At 44.8% G+C, this 16,429-nt stretch overlaps 1 protein-coding gene across 2 annotated transcripts in view; it reads right to left on the bottom strand.

Annotated features, from left to right (window-relative positions):
• Positions 1-1,270: 1,270 nt before the first annotated feature.
• Positions 1,271-16,429, bottom strand: part of LOC146357189 (uncharacterized) — a 48,837-nt gene continuing 33,678 nt past the window's right edge. Inside the window, exons 4-6 of one of the 2 annotated variants that reach the window (XM_084827081.1) lie at positions 8,562-8,596; positions 6,212-6,255; positions 1,273-2,047 (exon numbers count right to left, since the gene is read on the bottom strand). In XM_084827081.1, coding sequence (XP_084683207.1) covers positions 1,981-2,047; positions 6,212-6,255; positions 8,562-8,596 — 146 coding nt within the window. In that variant the 3' untranslated portion in view covers positions 1,273-1,980. Of the gene's footprint in view, positions 2,048-6,211; positions 6,256-8,561; positions 8,597-16,429 lie in introns of both variants that reach the window. The other variant, XR_014786621.1, reaches the window with a different exon arrangement.

The following is a 16,429-nucleotide window of genomic DNA, read 5'->3' as shown; positions in this document are numbered from 1 at the left end:
TTCTTGACCAATTAATATTTGAACTCCATCATATTGCCTATAGTTGTATTGTTTTATGGTTCTGACCATGAAAAGTTTGAGCATTGGAGCCCATTGGAACCCTATTTTGCTAAGGGCTTTTTGGACATGGTCTGTCTTTACACCTTTTAACCTTTTGTGTGCCACATTTGAATGAGAGATAGAATGTGGAAGCGAAATCAAATGTATATTATAGATTTAAGCCTCAGATGTGAAAACAGCTTGGTTTAATCTGCATTTAGATAGCTTGAGTTTATTTCACTCTGCCTGAGGTAACTGAGTTCATATCTTCCATAAAGGAAAATGACAGTCTTCAACCCAAAGGGCTTATAATGTTGGTTTATGACAAGATTGAACAAGTGTTGGAAAGAAAAAGCCCGTATTGTTTAGGTGATAGTGAAATGAGTATGTTTTGAATGGTAAGCCATAGTTATTTGGCAGTTTGGTAGGCAGTGTGGGAGAAAAGAACTTTAAGAAGGAACTTTTAGAAAGGACTTTAAGGGATAATGTGGTAGCTTTATGGATTTCCTGGGAGAGATTTTCCCACACATACTACATGTTGTCAAAGAAACTGAAGAGGCATTCAAGAATGAGACTGACTATAATGGTCAGTAAAAGGTGGGAATCTTATTGGGATACAAGTGTACCAAGGTCACTGTAATGCAATACTGCCAAATGTTTGACAAGCAGGAACTTAACCATATAGAAAACTGTGTGTGTGTTGCAATTAACATTCTACCTCCTCTCAAAACAAAATGCTGCAGCAAGAAAACCTAAATTCTGAGTGTAGTATAACTATGCAGTTTGGTAAATTCATGCCGATATATTGCATATACTTGCTTCTTTTTAATATTTTTATTCTGAAATATTTCAGATGGTTTTTCTTTTTTTAAGTAGGAGAATCTTTCAAACCATCAAGTCCAGGTGAGGTTGGCTGCTTTTTAAACTGTCCCAAGCAAGCTTCCATTTGCCATCCTCTGATCATCAAGACCCTGACTCCAGAACAAGCTCCTCTAAAACTTTTACCATCCAGGTGTTTATCCCTGGACCCAGAACCCCCAGGCCAGAGCTCTTCTGGGTATGTGTGAAAAATCAGAACGGGAACACTACCTTTGTAGAGAGTGGTATTCCAACATTTTATCAGTTCACCTCAGGTCCCCTCACCCCTTAATCTGCAATACCTGATACCTCATTGTAGCAAATCAAAAGAAAATGTTCACTAGGTGTTCATACAAGAAGCAATAACTAGGAATAAGGATTAAAACCATTTTTATAAGATAATATTTCAAGCTAAGTTACAGGAAGTGACACAGCGTACGTTGTTCCTGGGAAATGCAGCTGCATGCATAATGAAGTTTGGTAGGCGATTATAGCAAATAGTATATCATATGGCATGCAAGTTCTTTCTGGAGTGCAGGAGTAACAGTTCTAGCGATCCAAGTCAGGATAGTGAATGTCCAAAGATAAAGAGCATGGCAGGCTCAGCCTTGCCTTGTGTATAGCCACTGGGAGCTAGGCCAGTCTTTCGCTGGTTGCAGCCTCTGATCATGGGTCTTCAATGGCGGGATTACTTCTCTGAGTTCAGGGGGTCCTCCCATAGTTCTCTGCAGTGGTTGTGGGCATGTCCAGCCTTTCTGTCGGCATGGTGGGGTTAGGTGTACAAACCTGACACAGTAACATCAAAAGAAAATACAGTTGCTGCTATTTGACACCAGAGAAGCTCAAAGGCTCACACATCACAAACCTTGGCATTGTTTTGTGATGTGTTTGAAGGTCAGGGTCTCCACAGTTTGTAGTAACTGCTTTGTGCTCAGCTCCCAGGTAAAAAGAACATAAATTTTCTACGAACCAGATTAGCTGGTGAAGGCCCCTCGTAAGCCTCCTTTCTTTCTGGGTCATTCCATGGGGAATCTCTACTAAACGGGTTTGTCCAGTTTTCTCCTTCTGGGAGGACAGATACAATTACAAAGGCAGTTTCACCTTTTCTTTGTCATGTTGAGTGCCCAACTGGCAAGAAGTATTTCTGAAGCTGAAAGAAAGAACCAGATAAGGAGAACGACTATTTAGCTTAACCAGGTTTGTGGAAATGAAGGTACAAATTGCTGGCCTTTTCATATCTGAGACTGGGAACAAAGGGAACCCTAAGGAACCTCCCACGCCACCCACCCCCAATAATAGGGAAGTAAGAATTTACTGCAATGTCTTATATGTGAGGCTGACTTTGAAAATGGTTTGGAAATGTCAGCTGGTCCAAAATAGCCCTAAATGGCTTGGGGCCAGGTTACCTGAAAGATTGTCTCCTCCCATTTACACCTGCCAGGACTATAAGATCCTCCTCAGTGGTCCTTCTCTGGGAGCCCCTGCCAAAGAAGTGAGGTGGGTGCCTACTAAGAAGAGGGCCTTTTCTGGGCATCCTGGTTGTGGAATGAGCTTCCCAGAGAGTCTCACCTGATGCCTATGGTGTGGTCTTTCAGGTGCCAGGTGAAGACCTTATTTTCCCAGGCATTTTGGTCTTTCAGTTTCTGTTCTTTTAAATCTGTTACTGTATTTTAAATCTTTGCATTGCTGCTAGGTTTTATTTTGGTTTTTATTTTATACTGTAGTTTTAAACTTTTATATTGTCTCTTACTTTGTATTTTATGGTTTTAATAATTGTGGTGAACCATCAAGAGAGCTTCAGCTATTAGGTGGTATAGAAATGTAGTAAATAAATTTTTTAAAAAGAAAAGAAAACCTAAATGGAGGTCACATTAGAGGCTTACATATAATGTTGTTGCATTGTACATCTGTCATTAAATAAGTTAGGAAGCAACCCTATGCCACTGGTGGCTAAACGGCCATAGGATATGTCGGTTTCTGGGAACCGACCTTGGAGCCTGTGCTCTGAGGTCAGTTCCCTGAGAACTGACCTTCCCCCTCCCCCATGCTGGCTCAGAGGCAGCTCAGAACGGCCCACGCTCCTGCTCGGAAGAGGAGTGTGGAGCAGCGGAAACGGGGCATTCCAGGGCGGGGAAGGTGGAAATGCTGGTACGACCCATCCAACGTGCCGTCTGGCAGCCGCTTCCCCCACTCCACCTTCCCGCGGCTAGACAGCTGAAATCGGCTGTCTAGCCACAAATGCAGGGCGGCTGAAGCACGGAGGGGATGATCCCCTCCGTGCTTCTCCTGCCCTGCATTGGACATAAACTACAGGTGTTATAAGCAACAGTAACTCATAGATTTGGAAATCTATCTCAATAGCTATGAGGAGCAGAAGTTTATAAAATGGGTGGGCAACTTGTGGCCCTTCATATGTTTTGGCCTACAATTCCATCAGCCCTAGCTACCATGGCCAATGATGAGAGATAATGGGAGTTGTAGGCCAAAAACTCTGGAGACTACAAGTTGCCCATCCCTGTTATAAAATATGCTGTGATTTTCAGGAATGAAATTTCTGGGCCAGATATTTGTCTGTGCTCAGAAACTCAGAAGATGAAGATCCTGAAGAGATTCTGAAATCGTGGTCTTTAGGACTACAAGACTTTTGTGGCTTCAGAAAGAGAACAAAAGTGTCTGAAGTTTCTTCCACTGTCTACGCAGAAAAAATATCAGTAGCCTATCATGCATCAATTTTCCTCTCCTTCATTGTGGATGAGAGGTGGCATGAGATATAGTGGTGGTGGCGCACAACCCTGCATGTTGGTGGTTAAAATTTAGTGATTATGCAGAAGCCATAAATCCTATGTTGTTTGGTGTCAGATGATGCGTAGGTGTGGTATTTCTTGTTGTGCTGACTGTAGACCATCATGGCATTTTTATTGGTTTAGGGCTCTTAGCATATGCTTGTGGCTACTGGAATCCAGCAGAGGCCTCCCACATGGAGGATGGAGCAACTGCTCTGATCTAGTGGTTGCTTTCAGCCAGCCCTATTTAGTGGCATGTGGGTAATCTCTGTGTTTGGAAGAGAGCTAAAAGAAGTTGGTGCAATAGCACATGAATAATTTCTTCCTCCTTCTCACTTTCCAGTCTTTTCCTTAGTACTGTATCCCCTGCTTTGGAGCTTGTCATCTTTATCTTACCCAGCACTCTTGCATAGCCTTCCCCAACCTGGTGCTTTCCAGATGTGTTAGAAAGCAACACCCATCACCCCTAGCCAGCATAGCCATGGGCCAACGGTAAGGAATTATGGGGTTCGTAGTCAAATACATCTGAAGGGCACCAGGTTGGGGAACGCTGCTCTCTAGTACTTTACCAATGACCATCATCTCAGTCCTGTCCAAAATGTCCACACTATCCAAGACTAAAGCGCAAACCATGCAAACTGAATGCATTCACGTAACCTCCTTGATTTACATAATATGCATGGCTCACAGGGTTTGGGTTGATTGGTGGGATTCCCCTGGGGCGCATGGCATTTTTTCTTGCAGAGTTCCAAGCATATATGTCCCTTTTCCATGATGTTCCTCTGCTCTATAAAGTCCTGGCCAATAATCTCTCTCCATTCTTCCTCTTTTCTCATCCTGCATTCTAATATATTGGAGTATATTCTTGGTTCAGCCTTCTCAGAATTTCCTCATAGGCAGTGTCACTTCAGATTCTGAACGCTGATGCCAATTTGAAATCAGTTTGACTAGTCTTCCCCCCCATCCCGCACTTTCGAACCTATTTAGAACCCAAAATTCAGTTATCCTTTAAAAGTCACACTTATCTGAATTTTGCAATGGAGTTGTCCAATTAAAAAGTGTACAAAAATGCATATATTAGGGGAAAGTGCCTACAAAATGGTGCATATTAGGGAAAATAATGCTAAAAAGGCTTTGTATTAGGGAAAACTTATTTTCTAAAATGCATATATGGGGCAAAACTGTGCAGAGAAATGCACAGGGAAATGTGTGTGAATGTTTGTGCAAACTTTTTAAAAAATCTCAATTTGATGTGGAAACAGGACAAACCAAGCTTAAGATTGGAAAAATAGAAAAACGAGAAACTGAGAAAAACTGAAATTAACAGATTTGTCCATCCCTGTTCCACCCACAACGTCCCTGTTGGAGGAAGTGTCAAACTTTTGCACATAGAACACAAACGTCCAAAGGCAGTTTCTGAGCATGTTCAGCTGAATGTATTTAGAAGCCTCCCAGTGATTGGCAACCTGGCCCAAGCAGGGTTCCTGACTACAGGGAGAATTCTAAGCACCTTCATCTGAACACTCTTAGAATCCCACCTCACTAAATGCGTGAACATCTGAAGTGAAGCTGGTGCGCACAAAGACAGACACCCGAATAGGGCATAATTCATTACTGATTGTGGACAAGTAACATATGTAAAATAGTGATCCACCTCACAGGGATCACTAGGCCCAGAAAGTTGAATATCTAGTTTATTGGGGGGTTTTGGTAGAATCTTGAGATCCGCTATCTGGAATGTGTGAAAAAGACATACTTAAAATTAAAGAATTCTGAGCCCAGGAAATGAACAGAACATACTGTCCTTCCACACAAAAATCCTGGTCCCTTCCCCCTCAAGTCTTTCCTAATTTCAAGAATATAATTTAGAGCAAGAGAGAGTCATTTTGTTGTTGCTGTTGTTAAAAATGTAAGAGCCAGAAATCCTCTGGGATTACTGCAAATCCTCCCCAGATCTATCGGTAGATCATGATGCACCTTCTGCACATTCCTTTCCTACACAACTATTGAAGTTCCAGAGGGCCCATCCTCTTTTGCATCTGGCCATGCTACTGTCAACTCTCACTGAAATGAAGAGATCATGGAATTTAAATAACACAGGTTCCAAAGGCTGTGATGCAAGATCTGTAGAGGTATTTTTTCCCATAGCATCAGATAAGGGTGAGACAGAAAAGGTGGCAGAGACAGCAGTTTACTTGGAATCTCTCTGGGATTTCACCCTTTCCCTTCAAGCATTTAGACATGTACTTGACCTGCTTCAAAAATAGTAGACATACACAACCTCATCCAAAACAAACAAAGTTGGGTGCTGGGAATGAACAGGCCAGGTTTTTGCTTGATGGTGTCATCCTGTATTGGTGCCAGCAAGTCACCATAGGAACAGCTGGATTATTTTACAATCCAGTTGTAAAGCCAATTCTCTGAAGGGAGGAGAGTGAAGAGAGGCAAAAGGGAGTGTGGTTGTCTTTCTGCCAGAGACTCTAAGGAGGAAATGGAGAGAAACCACTCCTTATCTGCTGAATAACACTTACAAAGTACAGCCCGTTACTTCCAAGCAACTGGACATCGATCCTTGCTGTAATGAAGGAAAAAAGAGTTCCTTTTCTAGCCCACACATACCCTCTGAGCAGAAAGCTAGTTTATGCTTTATGTCAGACGTTCATGAAGACTTTATTTGAGGGTACCTCCCAATGAAATTTTGCCTTTAGCAACTGTGGATCAGTCACTCTCCCAGAAGTGATGCCCATTAAACACTTTGCCAACATTCAACTTTCTTTTCCAGGCTCCAGCAGCCTCAAAAGGTGTGGGAGAAGCTGCAGAATGGTTTTTTGAAGTTAGTGCTTCATAGTGATTGGGAATGGGGAGTTGGCCTCATATAGCGAGTGGTTTTTCAAACTTTTTTTGGGTCGCAGTGACTTGAGGCTCCCCAAGTCAAGAAAAAAAGGGTCTCCACAAATTTGTCAGCACTGAGAAGCTTGCTTGGCTGATGGGGCTCACTTGCATGGCAGGGGACAGACAGACTAAGGGCTAAACCACACGCTACATTAAATATGTGGCTTGCAGATGATCTGACCTTCTCTTTTCCTTTCAAGTAAGCATGTGGAGCCCTAATCCAGATTGGGACCAGCACAAATGGGTTGTGAACTTTGAGCCTTCCCATCCAGCCACTTCCTCCACCTAAATTTGCCTCTCTGCATGGTGACTAAAAAGAGAGAGAGAAACCTCCATTGGTGCAGCGGGGGCAAACTTAAGGGGGGGAAAGCAAATGGGTGGGAAGGTTTAAAGCTCCCCTTCCCATGCCTGCTGGTCCCGATCTGGATTGAGGCCCTGTGCACATGCTTACTGGAAGATTAAGATGAAAGTTGGGTTCATCTGCATGCCACATATTTAACATAACATGTTGTGAGGTCTTGAGCCCATTTTGATCACTCACGATCCTACTTCTAGTCACCAGGTCAAGTGCTTTGATCAGTGCCTCTCCTCACACTGCCACTTTTAGGCTCTCACCCACAACCCTCTGTTTGTGTATTGTGATGCTTCACCACTCTCTCAATTGCTGCATATAACCCTTTTAGAGCTGCTTTCGTTCTTTTTGGTAGCAAGGACCAAGCAGCCAGCACGTGGGGGTTATTCCACGAAACCCTTCCTAATAACTAAAAAAGGAAACTGTCTTTTTAAATTGAAAACAAAGAAGGTTTATTTGGTACAATAGGATTGGAAATAGGAACTGGGTTGGGATGAGGAAAGGAAATCAGGGATGATGATTAAAATAAGGCAACACTATAAACTGCACAGTATAACTCTTGCTTTTAGTTCTATGTTCAGAACCTCTCACACTCTCTCTCACACTGTTTGATACACTCTCTATCCCACAGACTATCTCACTAGATGTTCTCACTCTTATCTCCCAATCTAATCTCAGACTTATCCAGCTGTACCTAGGCATGGGAGAGAAATCCTCCACGGACCCCAATGAGGCCGGATTCAAAAGAATCTGGCCCCCCAGATTCCATGGAGGATCGGAAGACTGATCTCCGCCTCCAGGAGGAATCCTCACCAGCCGAATCATCCCTCCTGGCCGGCTCCAGAGCGCTAGTGATATGGCCGCCATTGCTGCATCGCTGGCTGGAAGGATTGACTGCAGACGCAAATGGCATCCACTATGCCATTTGCGGCCGTAACTCTCTGGAAAAGACCCTGATGCTGGGAAAGACTGAAGGCAAAAGGAGAAGGGGATGGCAGAGGATGAGATGGCTAGATAGCATCACCGATGCAATGAATATGAACTTGAGCACACTCTGAGAGACAGCGCAGGACAGGAAGGCCTGGCGTGCTATGGTCCATGGGGTCACGAAGAGTTGGACACGACTGAACAACAACAACAACGACCTTTACGGCCGCAAATGGCGTAGTGGATGCCATTTGCGTCTGCAGTCAATCCACCCAGCAAGGCTGAGCCAGCAATATGGCAATCAATGGCGGCCGTTTTGGTGGCACTCCGGAGCCGGCTGGCAGCTCTATGGAATTGCCGTGGAGTAGAGCCAGCTGGCTAGGATTCTGGGGGAGAGGGACAGATCACCTCCCCCCCTGCGGACACCCCCCTGGACCCGGAGGTAAGCCTTCCTCCCCTAGCTGTACCCAATCTACCTTACTCCCAGGCTTCTCTGACTCTCTAGAAGCAATCACCCCACCTTTTTCTGCACAAGCTCTCATCCAATCACACTGCATTCCATTCTCACTCAGCCACTCCCCCTTTCTTCCACTTGCCAAACTGTTGTTCTTGCCCACACTCTGCCAAACCCCGCCTCACACTCACCTGTCAATCATTCCAGATACATACCAGCCACCATACATATATACAAACCTTTACTATTTACATACTGTGCATGTGGAATCACCACTCATGTAGTTTAGCCCTAAAAGAAAAAGGAGGGAACAAGATCACAGTGAGCTGCACGTGACTGAGGCCCCTGAAAGGAAGGCAAGCATTTTGTGAAAGTAGCATGCCTTGCATTGCCACATCAATCTACAGTCTACACTCCAGTAACTGAAGGGGTAAACCCAGCCAAATTAGGATGGAGCAGCAAAGTTGCAGCAGCAGCTGATCAATCCCTCTGTCATCTTAACAATCAACAAGAGCGGACATCACATCAAGGTGGAAAGAATTTCCCCTGCTGTACAGAATATCGTAAACTAAGATTAATAGCAATCTCTGGGCCAAACTAGACAAGACAGAAGGAGTTCTATGATCAGATCTCCTGCTTTTGATGTTTTTAAATTAAAAGCAGCCATGGGGGGCAGTGCAGTGCAAATCAGATCAGGGTTGTGATGCCAGAGAGGGCACTTAAAACGTTTGCTATTTCCCTGTTTGAAATCACCCTTGCCAAAGCTGCTATTTGCCGTGGGGGAGGGGAGGGGGACTACAAACAAGTCCCATGATGACCTGTATGTTTGCCTCCATGGGGTGAATAGCAGCTTTTTTGAGGGGGGTGATTTTGATCAGAAAAATGGTGCAGGGGAGAAAGGCTCACCTCTCCTCCTGCCCTCCTGGTCCAATTCCTCCCCTGCAAGCTGAAAAACAATAACACAGGAGCATGGATCTCCCACAATCTCATTTAGTCATTGCTTTTGCTTTGTACTAATGGGGCGTGGCATATTTCTAGAGCTTGAACTGAATTGATAAAAACTACAGCCATGAAAAATCACCACCTCCCAGGAGTCAGAATCTGGGGCCGTTACTACATGAGGCATTTATTATGCGCTCCTGACTGGCTGCTGATGGAAGTTTGCAGGACGTTTACACAATGTCGACAACCTCCAGGATGTCTTCCGTGGTTTTTTCGGTTATCCCACTTTAAAAAATATTAGATATAAACTGGAATATAAAAGACCTCCACCATTTCCGCAGTGTGTAGTGCCAGCATGCTGTGAGAATTCCACCACTAGATGGCGCGGTTTCATTGAAAAATATTGAAAGCCCTGGTAAGACTACTGCGAAAGGGTGTTTTTGATCCCACTTCACGTTCATCATCTAAAGGACCCAATCCTAACCGTGCCACAGAAACGGAAGCAAACTGCTCCAGTAGGGCTGCAGAATTTTCCATTAATGTAGAGACACCCTGAATCCTGATGAGAGTTCGACAAAAAGTTTCCCATTGTCTGCTTTTGTCATTGCTCTAGTTCAGGGGTGTTTGTTGTTTATTCGGTCAGTCGCTTCCGACTCTTTGTGACTTCATGGACCAGCCCACGCCAGAGCTTCCTGTCAGCCATTGCCACCCCTAGCTCCCCCAAGCTTGAGTCTGTCACCTCCAGAATATCATCCATCCATCTTGCCCTTGGTCGGCCCCTCTTCCTTTTGCCTTCCACTTTCCCTAGCATCAGCATCTTCTCCAGGGTGTCCTATCTTCTCATTATGAGGCCAAAGTACTTCAGTTTTGCCTTTAATAACATTCCCTCAAGTGAGCAGTCTGGCTTTATTTCCTGGAGTATGGACTGGTTTGATCTTCTTGCAGTCCAAGGCACTCTCAGAATTTTCCTCCAACACCACAGTACAAAAGCATCTATCCTCCTTCGCTCAGCCTTCCTTATGGTCCAGCTCTCACAGCCATAGGTTACTATGGGGAATACCATTGCTTTAACTATGCAGACCTTTGTTGTCAGTGTGATGTCTCTGCTCTTCACTATTTTATCGAGATTTGTCATTGCTGTCCTCCCAAGAAGTAAACGTTTTCTGATTTCCTGGCTGCAGTCAGCATCTGCAGTAATCTTTGCACCTAGAAAGACAAAGTCTGTCACTGCCTCCACATTTTCTCCCTCTATTTGCCAGTTATCAATCAAGCTGGTTGCCATAATCTTGGTTTTTTTGAGGTTTAACTGCAACCCAGCTTTTGCACTTTCTTCTTTCACCTTTGTCATGAGGTTCCTCAGCGCCTCCTCACTTTCAGCCATCAAAGTGGTATCATCTGCATATCTGAGATTGCTAATGTTTCTTCCAGCGATTTTAACTCCAGCCTTGGCTTCATCAAGCCCAGCACATCGCATGATGTGTTCTGCATACAGGTTGAATAGGTAGGGTGAGAGTATATAACCCTGCCGTACTCCTTTCCCAATCTTAAACCAGTCCGTTGTTCCGTGGTCTGTTCTTACCGTTGCTACTTGGTCGTTATACAGATTCCTCAGGAGGCAGACAAGATGACTTGGTATCCCCATACCACCAAGAACTTGCCACAATTTGTGATGATCCACACAGTCAAAGGCTTTAGAATAGTCAATAAAACAGAAAGAGATGTTTTTCTGAAACTCCCTGGCTTTCTCCATTATCCAGTGGATATTGGTAATTTGGTCTCTAGTTCCTCTGCCTTTTCGAAACCCAGCTTGTACATCTGGCAATTCTCATTCCATGAATTGCTGGAGTCTACCTTGCAAGATCTTGAGCATTACCTTACTGGCATGTGAAATAAGTGCCACTGTTCAATAGTTTGAACATTCTTTGGTGCTTCCCTTTTTTGGTATGGGGATATATGTTGGTTTGTTCCAATCTGTTGGCCATTCTTCTGTTTTCCAAATTTGCTGGCATATGGCATGCATCACCTTGACAGAATCATCTTGCAAGATTTTAAAAAGTTCAGCTGGGATACCGTCATCTCCTGCTGCCTTGTTATTAGCAATGCTTCTTAAAGCCCATTCAACCTCACTCTTTAGGATGTCTGGCTCTAGCTCACTAACCACACTGTCAAATCTATCCCCAATATTATTATCCTTCCTATACAGATCTTCCGTATACCCATGTCAAAAACATGAGAAGCCTGCAACATCATCATCATCATCATCATCTTATTACAACTGCATGTTAACCAAGGAAATCCTTTTTTGTTACAAAGTTGTGTTTGTATTTTCTTTTTATTTGTTTACAGCCTTTCTCTCTTTGTGTCACATGACTTGATAGCTCTCTCCTATCCTTGCAGAAAGCTCTCTACACTCCACTTTGTTACTGCCCTTTTCTGTTTGTCTACCCACAGATCTCTCTGCATCCCCATCTCTCAACTGTCTCCCTCTTTTTCCCTATTTCACACAGTGGTGCATCTAGGGCTAGTCCTTGAAGCCAAAGTCCAGGGCTCCACAGCCCAGCCCCCCTTCCAACGACCACTGAGAGAGTGGCAGATGATGGTGGCTGTGGCAAACAGACCCAGTGTCAGGACCTGGACCAGCATAGACATGTCCAGGACCCACTGGGGCTGACAGTACTGACTGCAACATCCTTTTTTTTTTTTTACATGTTATAGTCAGGGGATGGCCAGCCAGGCATGTACATGGTTATGTATGCTCATTTAATTATTTCTACTTCCAAAATATATTCCCCTTTTCCACAACAAAAATGTGCTTGTTCCCAAGCAAATGTGTTTAGCATCAGGGCAACAGAAGCAAAACCCATTTTATTCCTTCAGTCATGACGGTGTTATGGTTTAAGTGCAAAGTATACATGCTCAGAGAGTTTCTTTAAAAAACAACAACAGGGTTGGAAAATTGATCTAACGTATCAGGAATGTAGAAGCTGTTTTAAAGCATGGAATGGCAGTGGGAGGGGAAGATAAATGTTAGTTGTGTGCTTCAGGACTGAAGTAATACACCTGGCCATAAAAAGACCCTAAGTCCATTAATTCCAGAGTCTAAAATTACCTACCTGCACTCTCCACTTGTGAATAAAGTATCTCCACTACCCCATTTCCTCACCCATCTCTCCCCCCCCCCATATGCCATAGGACTCTCTCTGCACCATTATTTGTCTCTGTGGTCTTCATCTCTGTTCCCCCTATTCATCTCTTTCCCTACCCCACAAGTCTTTTTGCAACCCATTGCAGTTCCCCCCAGGGGTGGAGTGGGGGTACCAGGTCCCCCAAATTTCCTCTGGCTCGAATTTGTTTTTTTTACAAACAAACATTAAAAAAAACAGTTTACAATTTTGTCTTTAAAAGGCCTGCAAACCAGATGAACTGGAGCTGTACCTACTTTTTCGGTGCCCCCTCTCCTGAACATTTAGGCTGGTTATGTCCCTGGTTCCCCCTTCCTTCAGTCTCTGTTTTTGCTTTCACTCTCTCCATCTCCACTTCCTTATCTCTCTTGGTCTTCCCTGGCTTTTGTGGCAACCCTATACAAGGCATTCACTCTCTCAGCAATTCACATCATTGAAGACTTCTTAGGCACATGCTGGCCATGCAGCTTGACTGGTTGCCTGTAACAAGTTGGAAAAACTGACATGAACTCCACTATATGCCTCTTAATCTAGGGAGCAGAGCAGGAGCAATGAGATGTTACAGGTAATAAAAGCATTCTCCTCTCCCCACTCCTGCTTTTGGTGGGCTGGGATGAACCACGGATGATCTCAAAAAGATGTAGGAAAAGAGTCGCAGGGCTCCTTCACACCTGGCATTTTATCCCGCAACAAAGTGGTTCTTCTGCTTCTGGACCCTTTTCGGGATCAAGACTAACCCTGTACACAGGCATATCTTATAGTACACCTTTACACAGGTAGGTGGAGCGGAAAAATCGGGACAGAAGTGCGAGTAACCTTTACATGTGGAGTGCGGTAGCAGTTCTTTGGTGGCGCCTGGCCACTTGTCCCTCCCCCCACCGATCATTGATTGCTGTGCTGTGAATGAGGGTGGTGACCCCACCCCCTGCAAAAGACAATTGGATGGCAACCCGGCTCCTGAATTTTACTCTCGCCCCAGATGTCAAGGGTCAAGAATTTCCTGGACTCGCCAGGAGATGCTGCGGCCATTGCAGCTATTTGGAGCAGCAGCAGCAGCTCCCATCTCAGCCATGGGTGAAGCAGAAGGGAACCAGGTGCGGTGTTAGTGCAAGTCCTCTAGACTGCACCACCACTCCAGTGCACCTTCCGAAGAAACCTTCACAAGAAACCTGTGATGAACGCTGCAATGGCACCAGTGGTGTTGTGGTAAACTTGAAAGTGCAGGTGCGCACCCTGACAGTCCTCAGAACCACACCCCCAAGGAGACTCCAAAAATGCAAGTGGCTCTGTTGATCTATACCAACAAGCGTATCCGTTTTCATCTCCACCAGGAGCAGGTCTTTGGTAAACCTCATGGGTCTTAATTGCCCATTCCAGACCAAGCCATCCCCCAAATACTTTGCCTTACAACAGGGAAAAATACATTGCTGTTGGGCAAATTCATTTTCCCCCAGCTCTTGTGAGGATTGCAGGGAAGCTCAGAGGGAAAAGGAACTCTTGAGGGGGGTGGCATGTGATGTCAGCGTCCCTGCTAATAAAAAAGTGCCAGGGCTGCATCCCTACGAACCCTGGCACTGCTACACCACTGAATGGCACCAGCAGTGGAATGGGAAAGCAGCGGAAACTGTGACCTGGAGTGTGACTGGCGACCTGTCCAGACCCTCCCACAAATTTGCCGTCATGACAACGCAGCACAACCCCTCCCAACAACACTCACCCAGCACACGCCCCCACAAAATGGGACGTAGCACAAAGCCAGCAATACATGGGGAGGAAATGGCAGTTTCAATGCGCGAGCACAGAAAATGCAAAATTTTCCCTGTTCTCAAATAACCCGGGTAGAAGGAGGGGAAGACACGAGACAGCAGAAGGGCAAAGATGTGTAAAGGACGTGGGAAAAACCATGAGTGAGAAAGGATGATCTCATTAAGAAACCACTGTGTGAAGGTTCCCACAAACAAGGGGTATTTGGAATTCCTTCAGGGACCCACAAATAGGCAGGGTAGGAGGCACTGTGAGTGGTGAACAGGCCTGCTGTTATGGTGGTCTGCTTTAGGTAGCTGTAGATAGATGATGGACTGCAATTTAAAAGGTGCTGGCAAAAGGTTTTGTAGCCCTTTCACAGTTTTGCTTTATGCTGATTAAACAATAAACTCTTTGGTATAATTTCTATTAGATGATGCTGGTATATTTTTCTGATAACTGGAAATCTGACTTCCTAGTACTGTAGTGGTCGGTGAACCATGTTGTGATTATTGGCCAGCAGATGGTGCAGTAGCTCAGAGATAAGCTTTTGACATGCCAAGTTCTTAAGCTAAACCTGAGAAAAAAGGTAAAGGAAAGGTTCCTCTTGTGCAAGCACCGAGTCATTACTGACCCCTAGAGGGACGCCGCTTTTCCTCGGCGTTTTCCTGGCAGACTGTATAGTGGGGTGGTTTGCCATTGCCTTCCCCAGCCCTAACTACCTTTCCCCCAGCAAGCTGGGTACTCATTTAACCGACCTCGGAAGGATGGAGGGCTGAGCCGACCTGAGCCGGCTACCTGAGACCCAGCTTCCGCTGGGATCGAACTCAGGTCGTGAGGAGAGTTTGGTTGCAATACTGCCACCTACCACTCTGCGCCACACGAGGAGCTTTAGCTAAATGAAGTGGGGGAAAAGGTCCTGGATGAGGCTCCAGATAGCCTGGGGTTTTTACATATCCTAGTTGCTGCTTTCACTTGTATCATGTCTATCAACCCTGCTACCAGACCTGCTGTCTGCACTACCAAGGAATGGATTAGCATTGAGATTGGCAAAGTGCTGAAGCAGCACATATGCCACTCAGAAAAACATCTGCTATCATCGAGCAAGCGCTCCAATATATCTGTTGGATCATAGTGCATCTCTACACCAGCCTAAAAAAAGGTAAAGGTAAAGGTGTCCCCAACCAGTAAAATCCTGCATTTAAAACAGGGCTTTCTGCTTCCGTTTTAAATGCAGGATCACAACCGACTCCCTTTACAAGTGCTTCCTTCCCCCCTTCTCCCCGTATCTGACTCTTCCATCATCTTTTTGACTCTTCCATCATCTTTCATTGATCTTGCTCCTCTTCTTGCTGCTTTAACTCTTTTCATGGAGGAAACTGAAGGGGAACACAATGGGGTATGTGATCTATTTAAAAACAAAACAAAGGGCATTTAGTGCAGGAGATGCGCTGGAGGTTCACGGCAGGGTCACAGCGTCGTGTAAAGAGCCCGTAAAGTTCTGTGAAGCACCAATCCCAGTCAGAGGATAGAAGCTCAGTGTGAAGGAGCCCATAATGTGTAGCCAATTGTTGATAGCTGCTTCCAAGATTCAGGGGCCCAGGGCAAGAGCCTATCAAGGCAAAAGGGCTCCTTGCATGGCAAAGGGGTTGGGGCATTCACCATTCAAGGTTCCCATCCGGAAGGCTTCTGTACCTTGGGGAGAGCTTAAGAATCCTTCCATTTGTGCCAGAAATCCAGGATGGCTGGTATCAGCTCTCGTGGTCCCTTTGACCTTCTGACGCACCAGCTTTTCCTTAAGAACTTACAAGAAATTCCACAACAACTTCAGGAAGTATCTTCCATAACTAAACTGTAGCTCCAGATAACATCATTTACTTTCCAATGCTCCTTGTCTTATCATCAGTCCTTGTGTATTTGAAAACGTATCTCCTTAAGAAACTTTTTCTATGCTAAACACATTTCTGGTTCCTTCCAGTATTTCACATATGGCTTTGCCCTCAATGCTTAATTGTTTAAAATGACTACGGATGTATCTCTTTCTTGTTTACTGATTTTCTTCTTGAAATGTGATGTGCAAACTGAAGATGATTTGGCCACAAATGAGATCTTATAAAGAATAGTATTTCTTTCTAATTTTAGCTATTACTACTTCCTGAGTATTAGATACATAAGAATAGCCATGCTGGATCAGACTAAGGGTCCATCTAGTCCGATGTTCTGTTCACACAGTGGCCAACCAGCTGCCTGGTTGGAA

The sequence above is a fragment of the Heloderma suspectum genome, chromosome 1 (assembly GCF_057233095.1).
Source record: "Heloderma suspectum isolate Gila_16-S chromosome 1, 16-S_ref, whole genome shotgun sequence".
Taxonomy (NCBI): domain Eukaryota; kingdom Metazoa; phylum Chordata; class Lepidosauria; order Squamata; family Helodermatidae; genus Heloderma; species Heloderma suspectum.
Note: the sequence above shows the minus strand (reverse complement) of the source record. Positions and strands in the feature narration are given on the sequence as shown.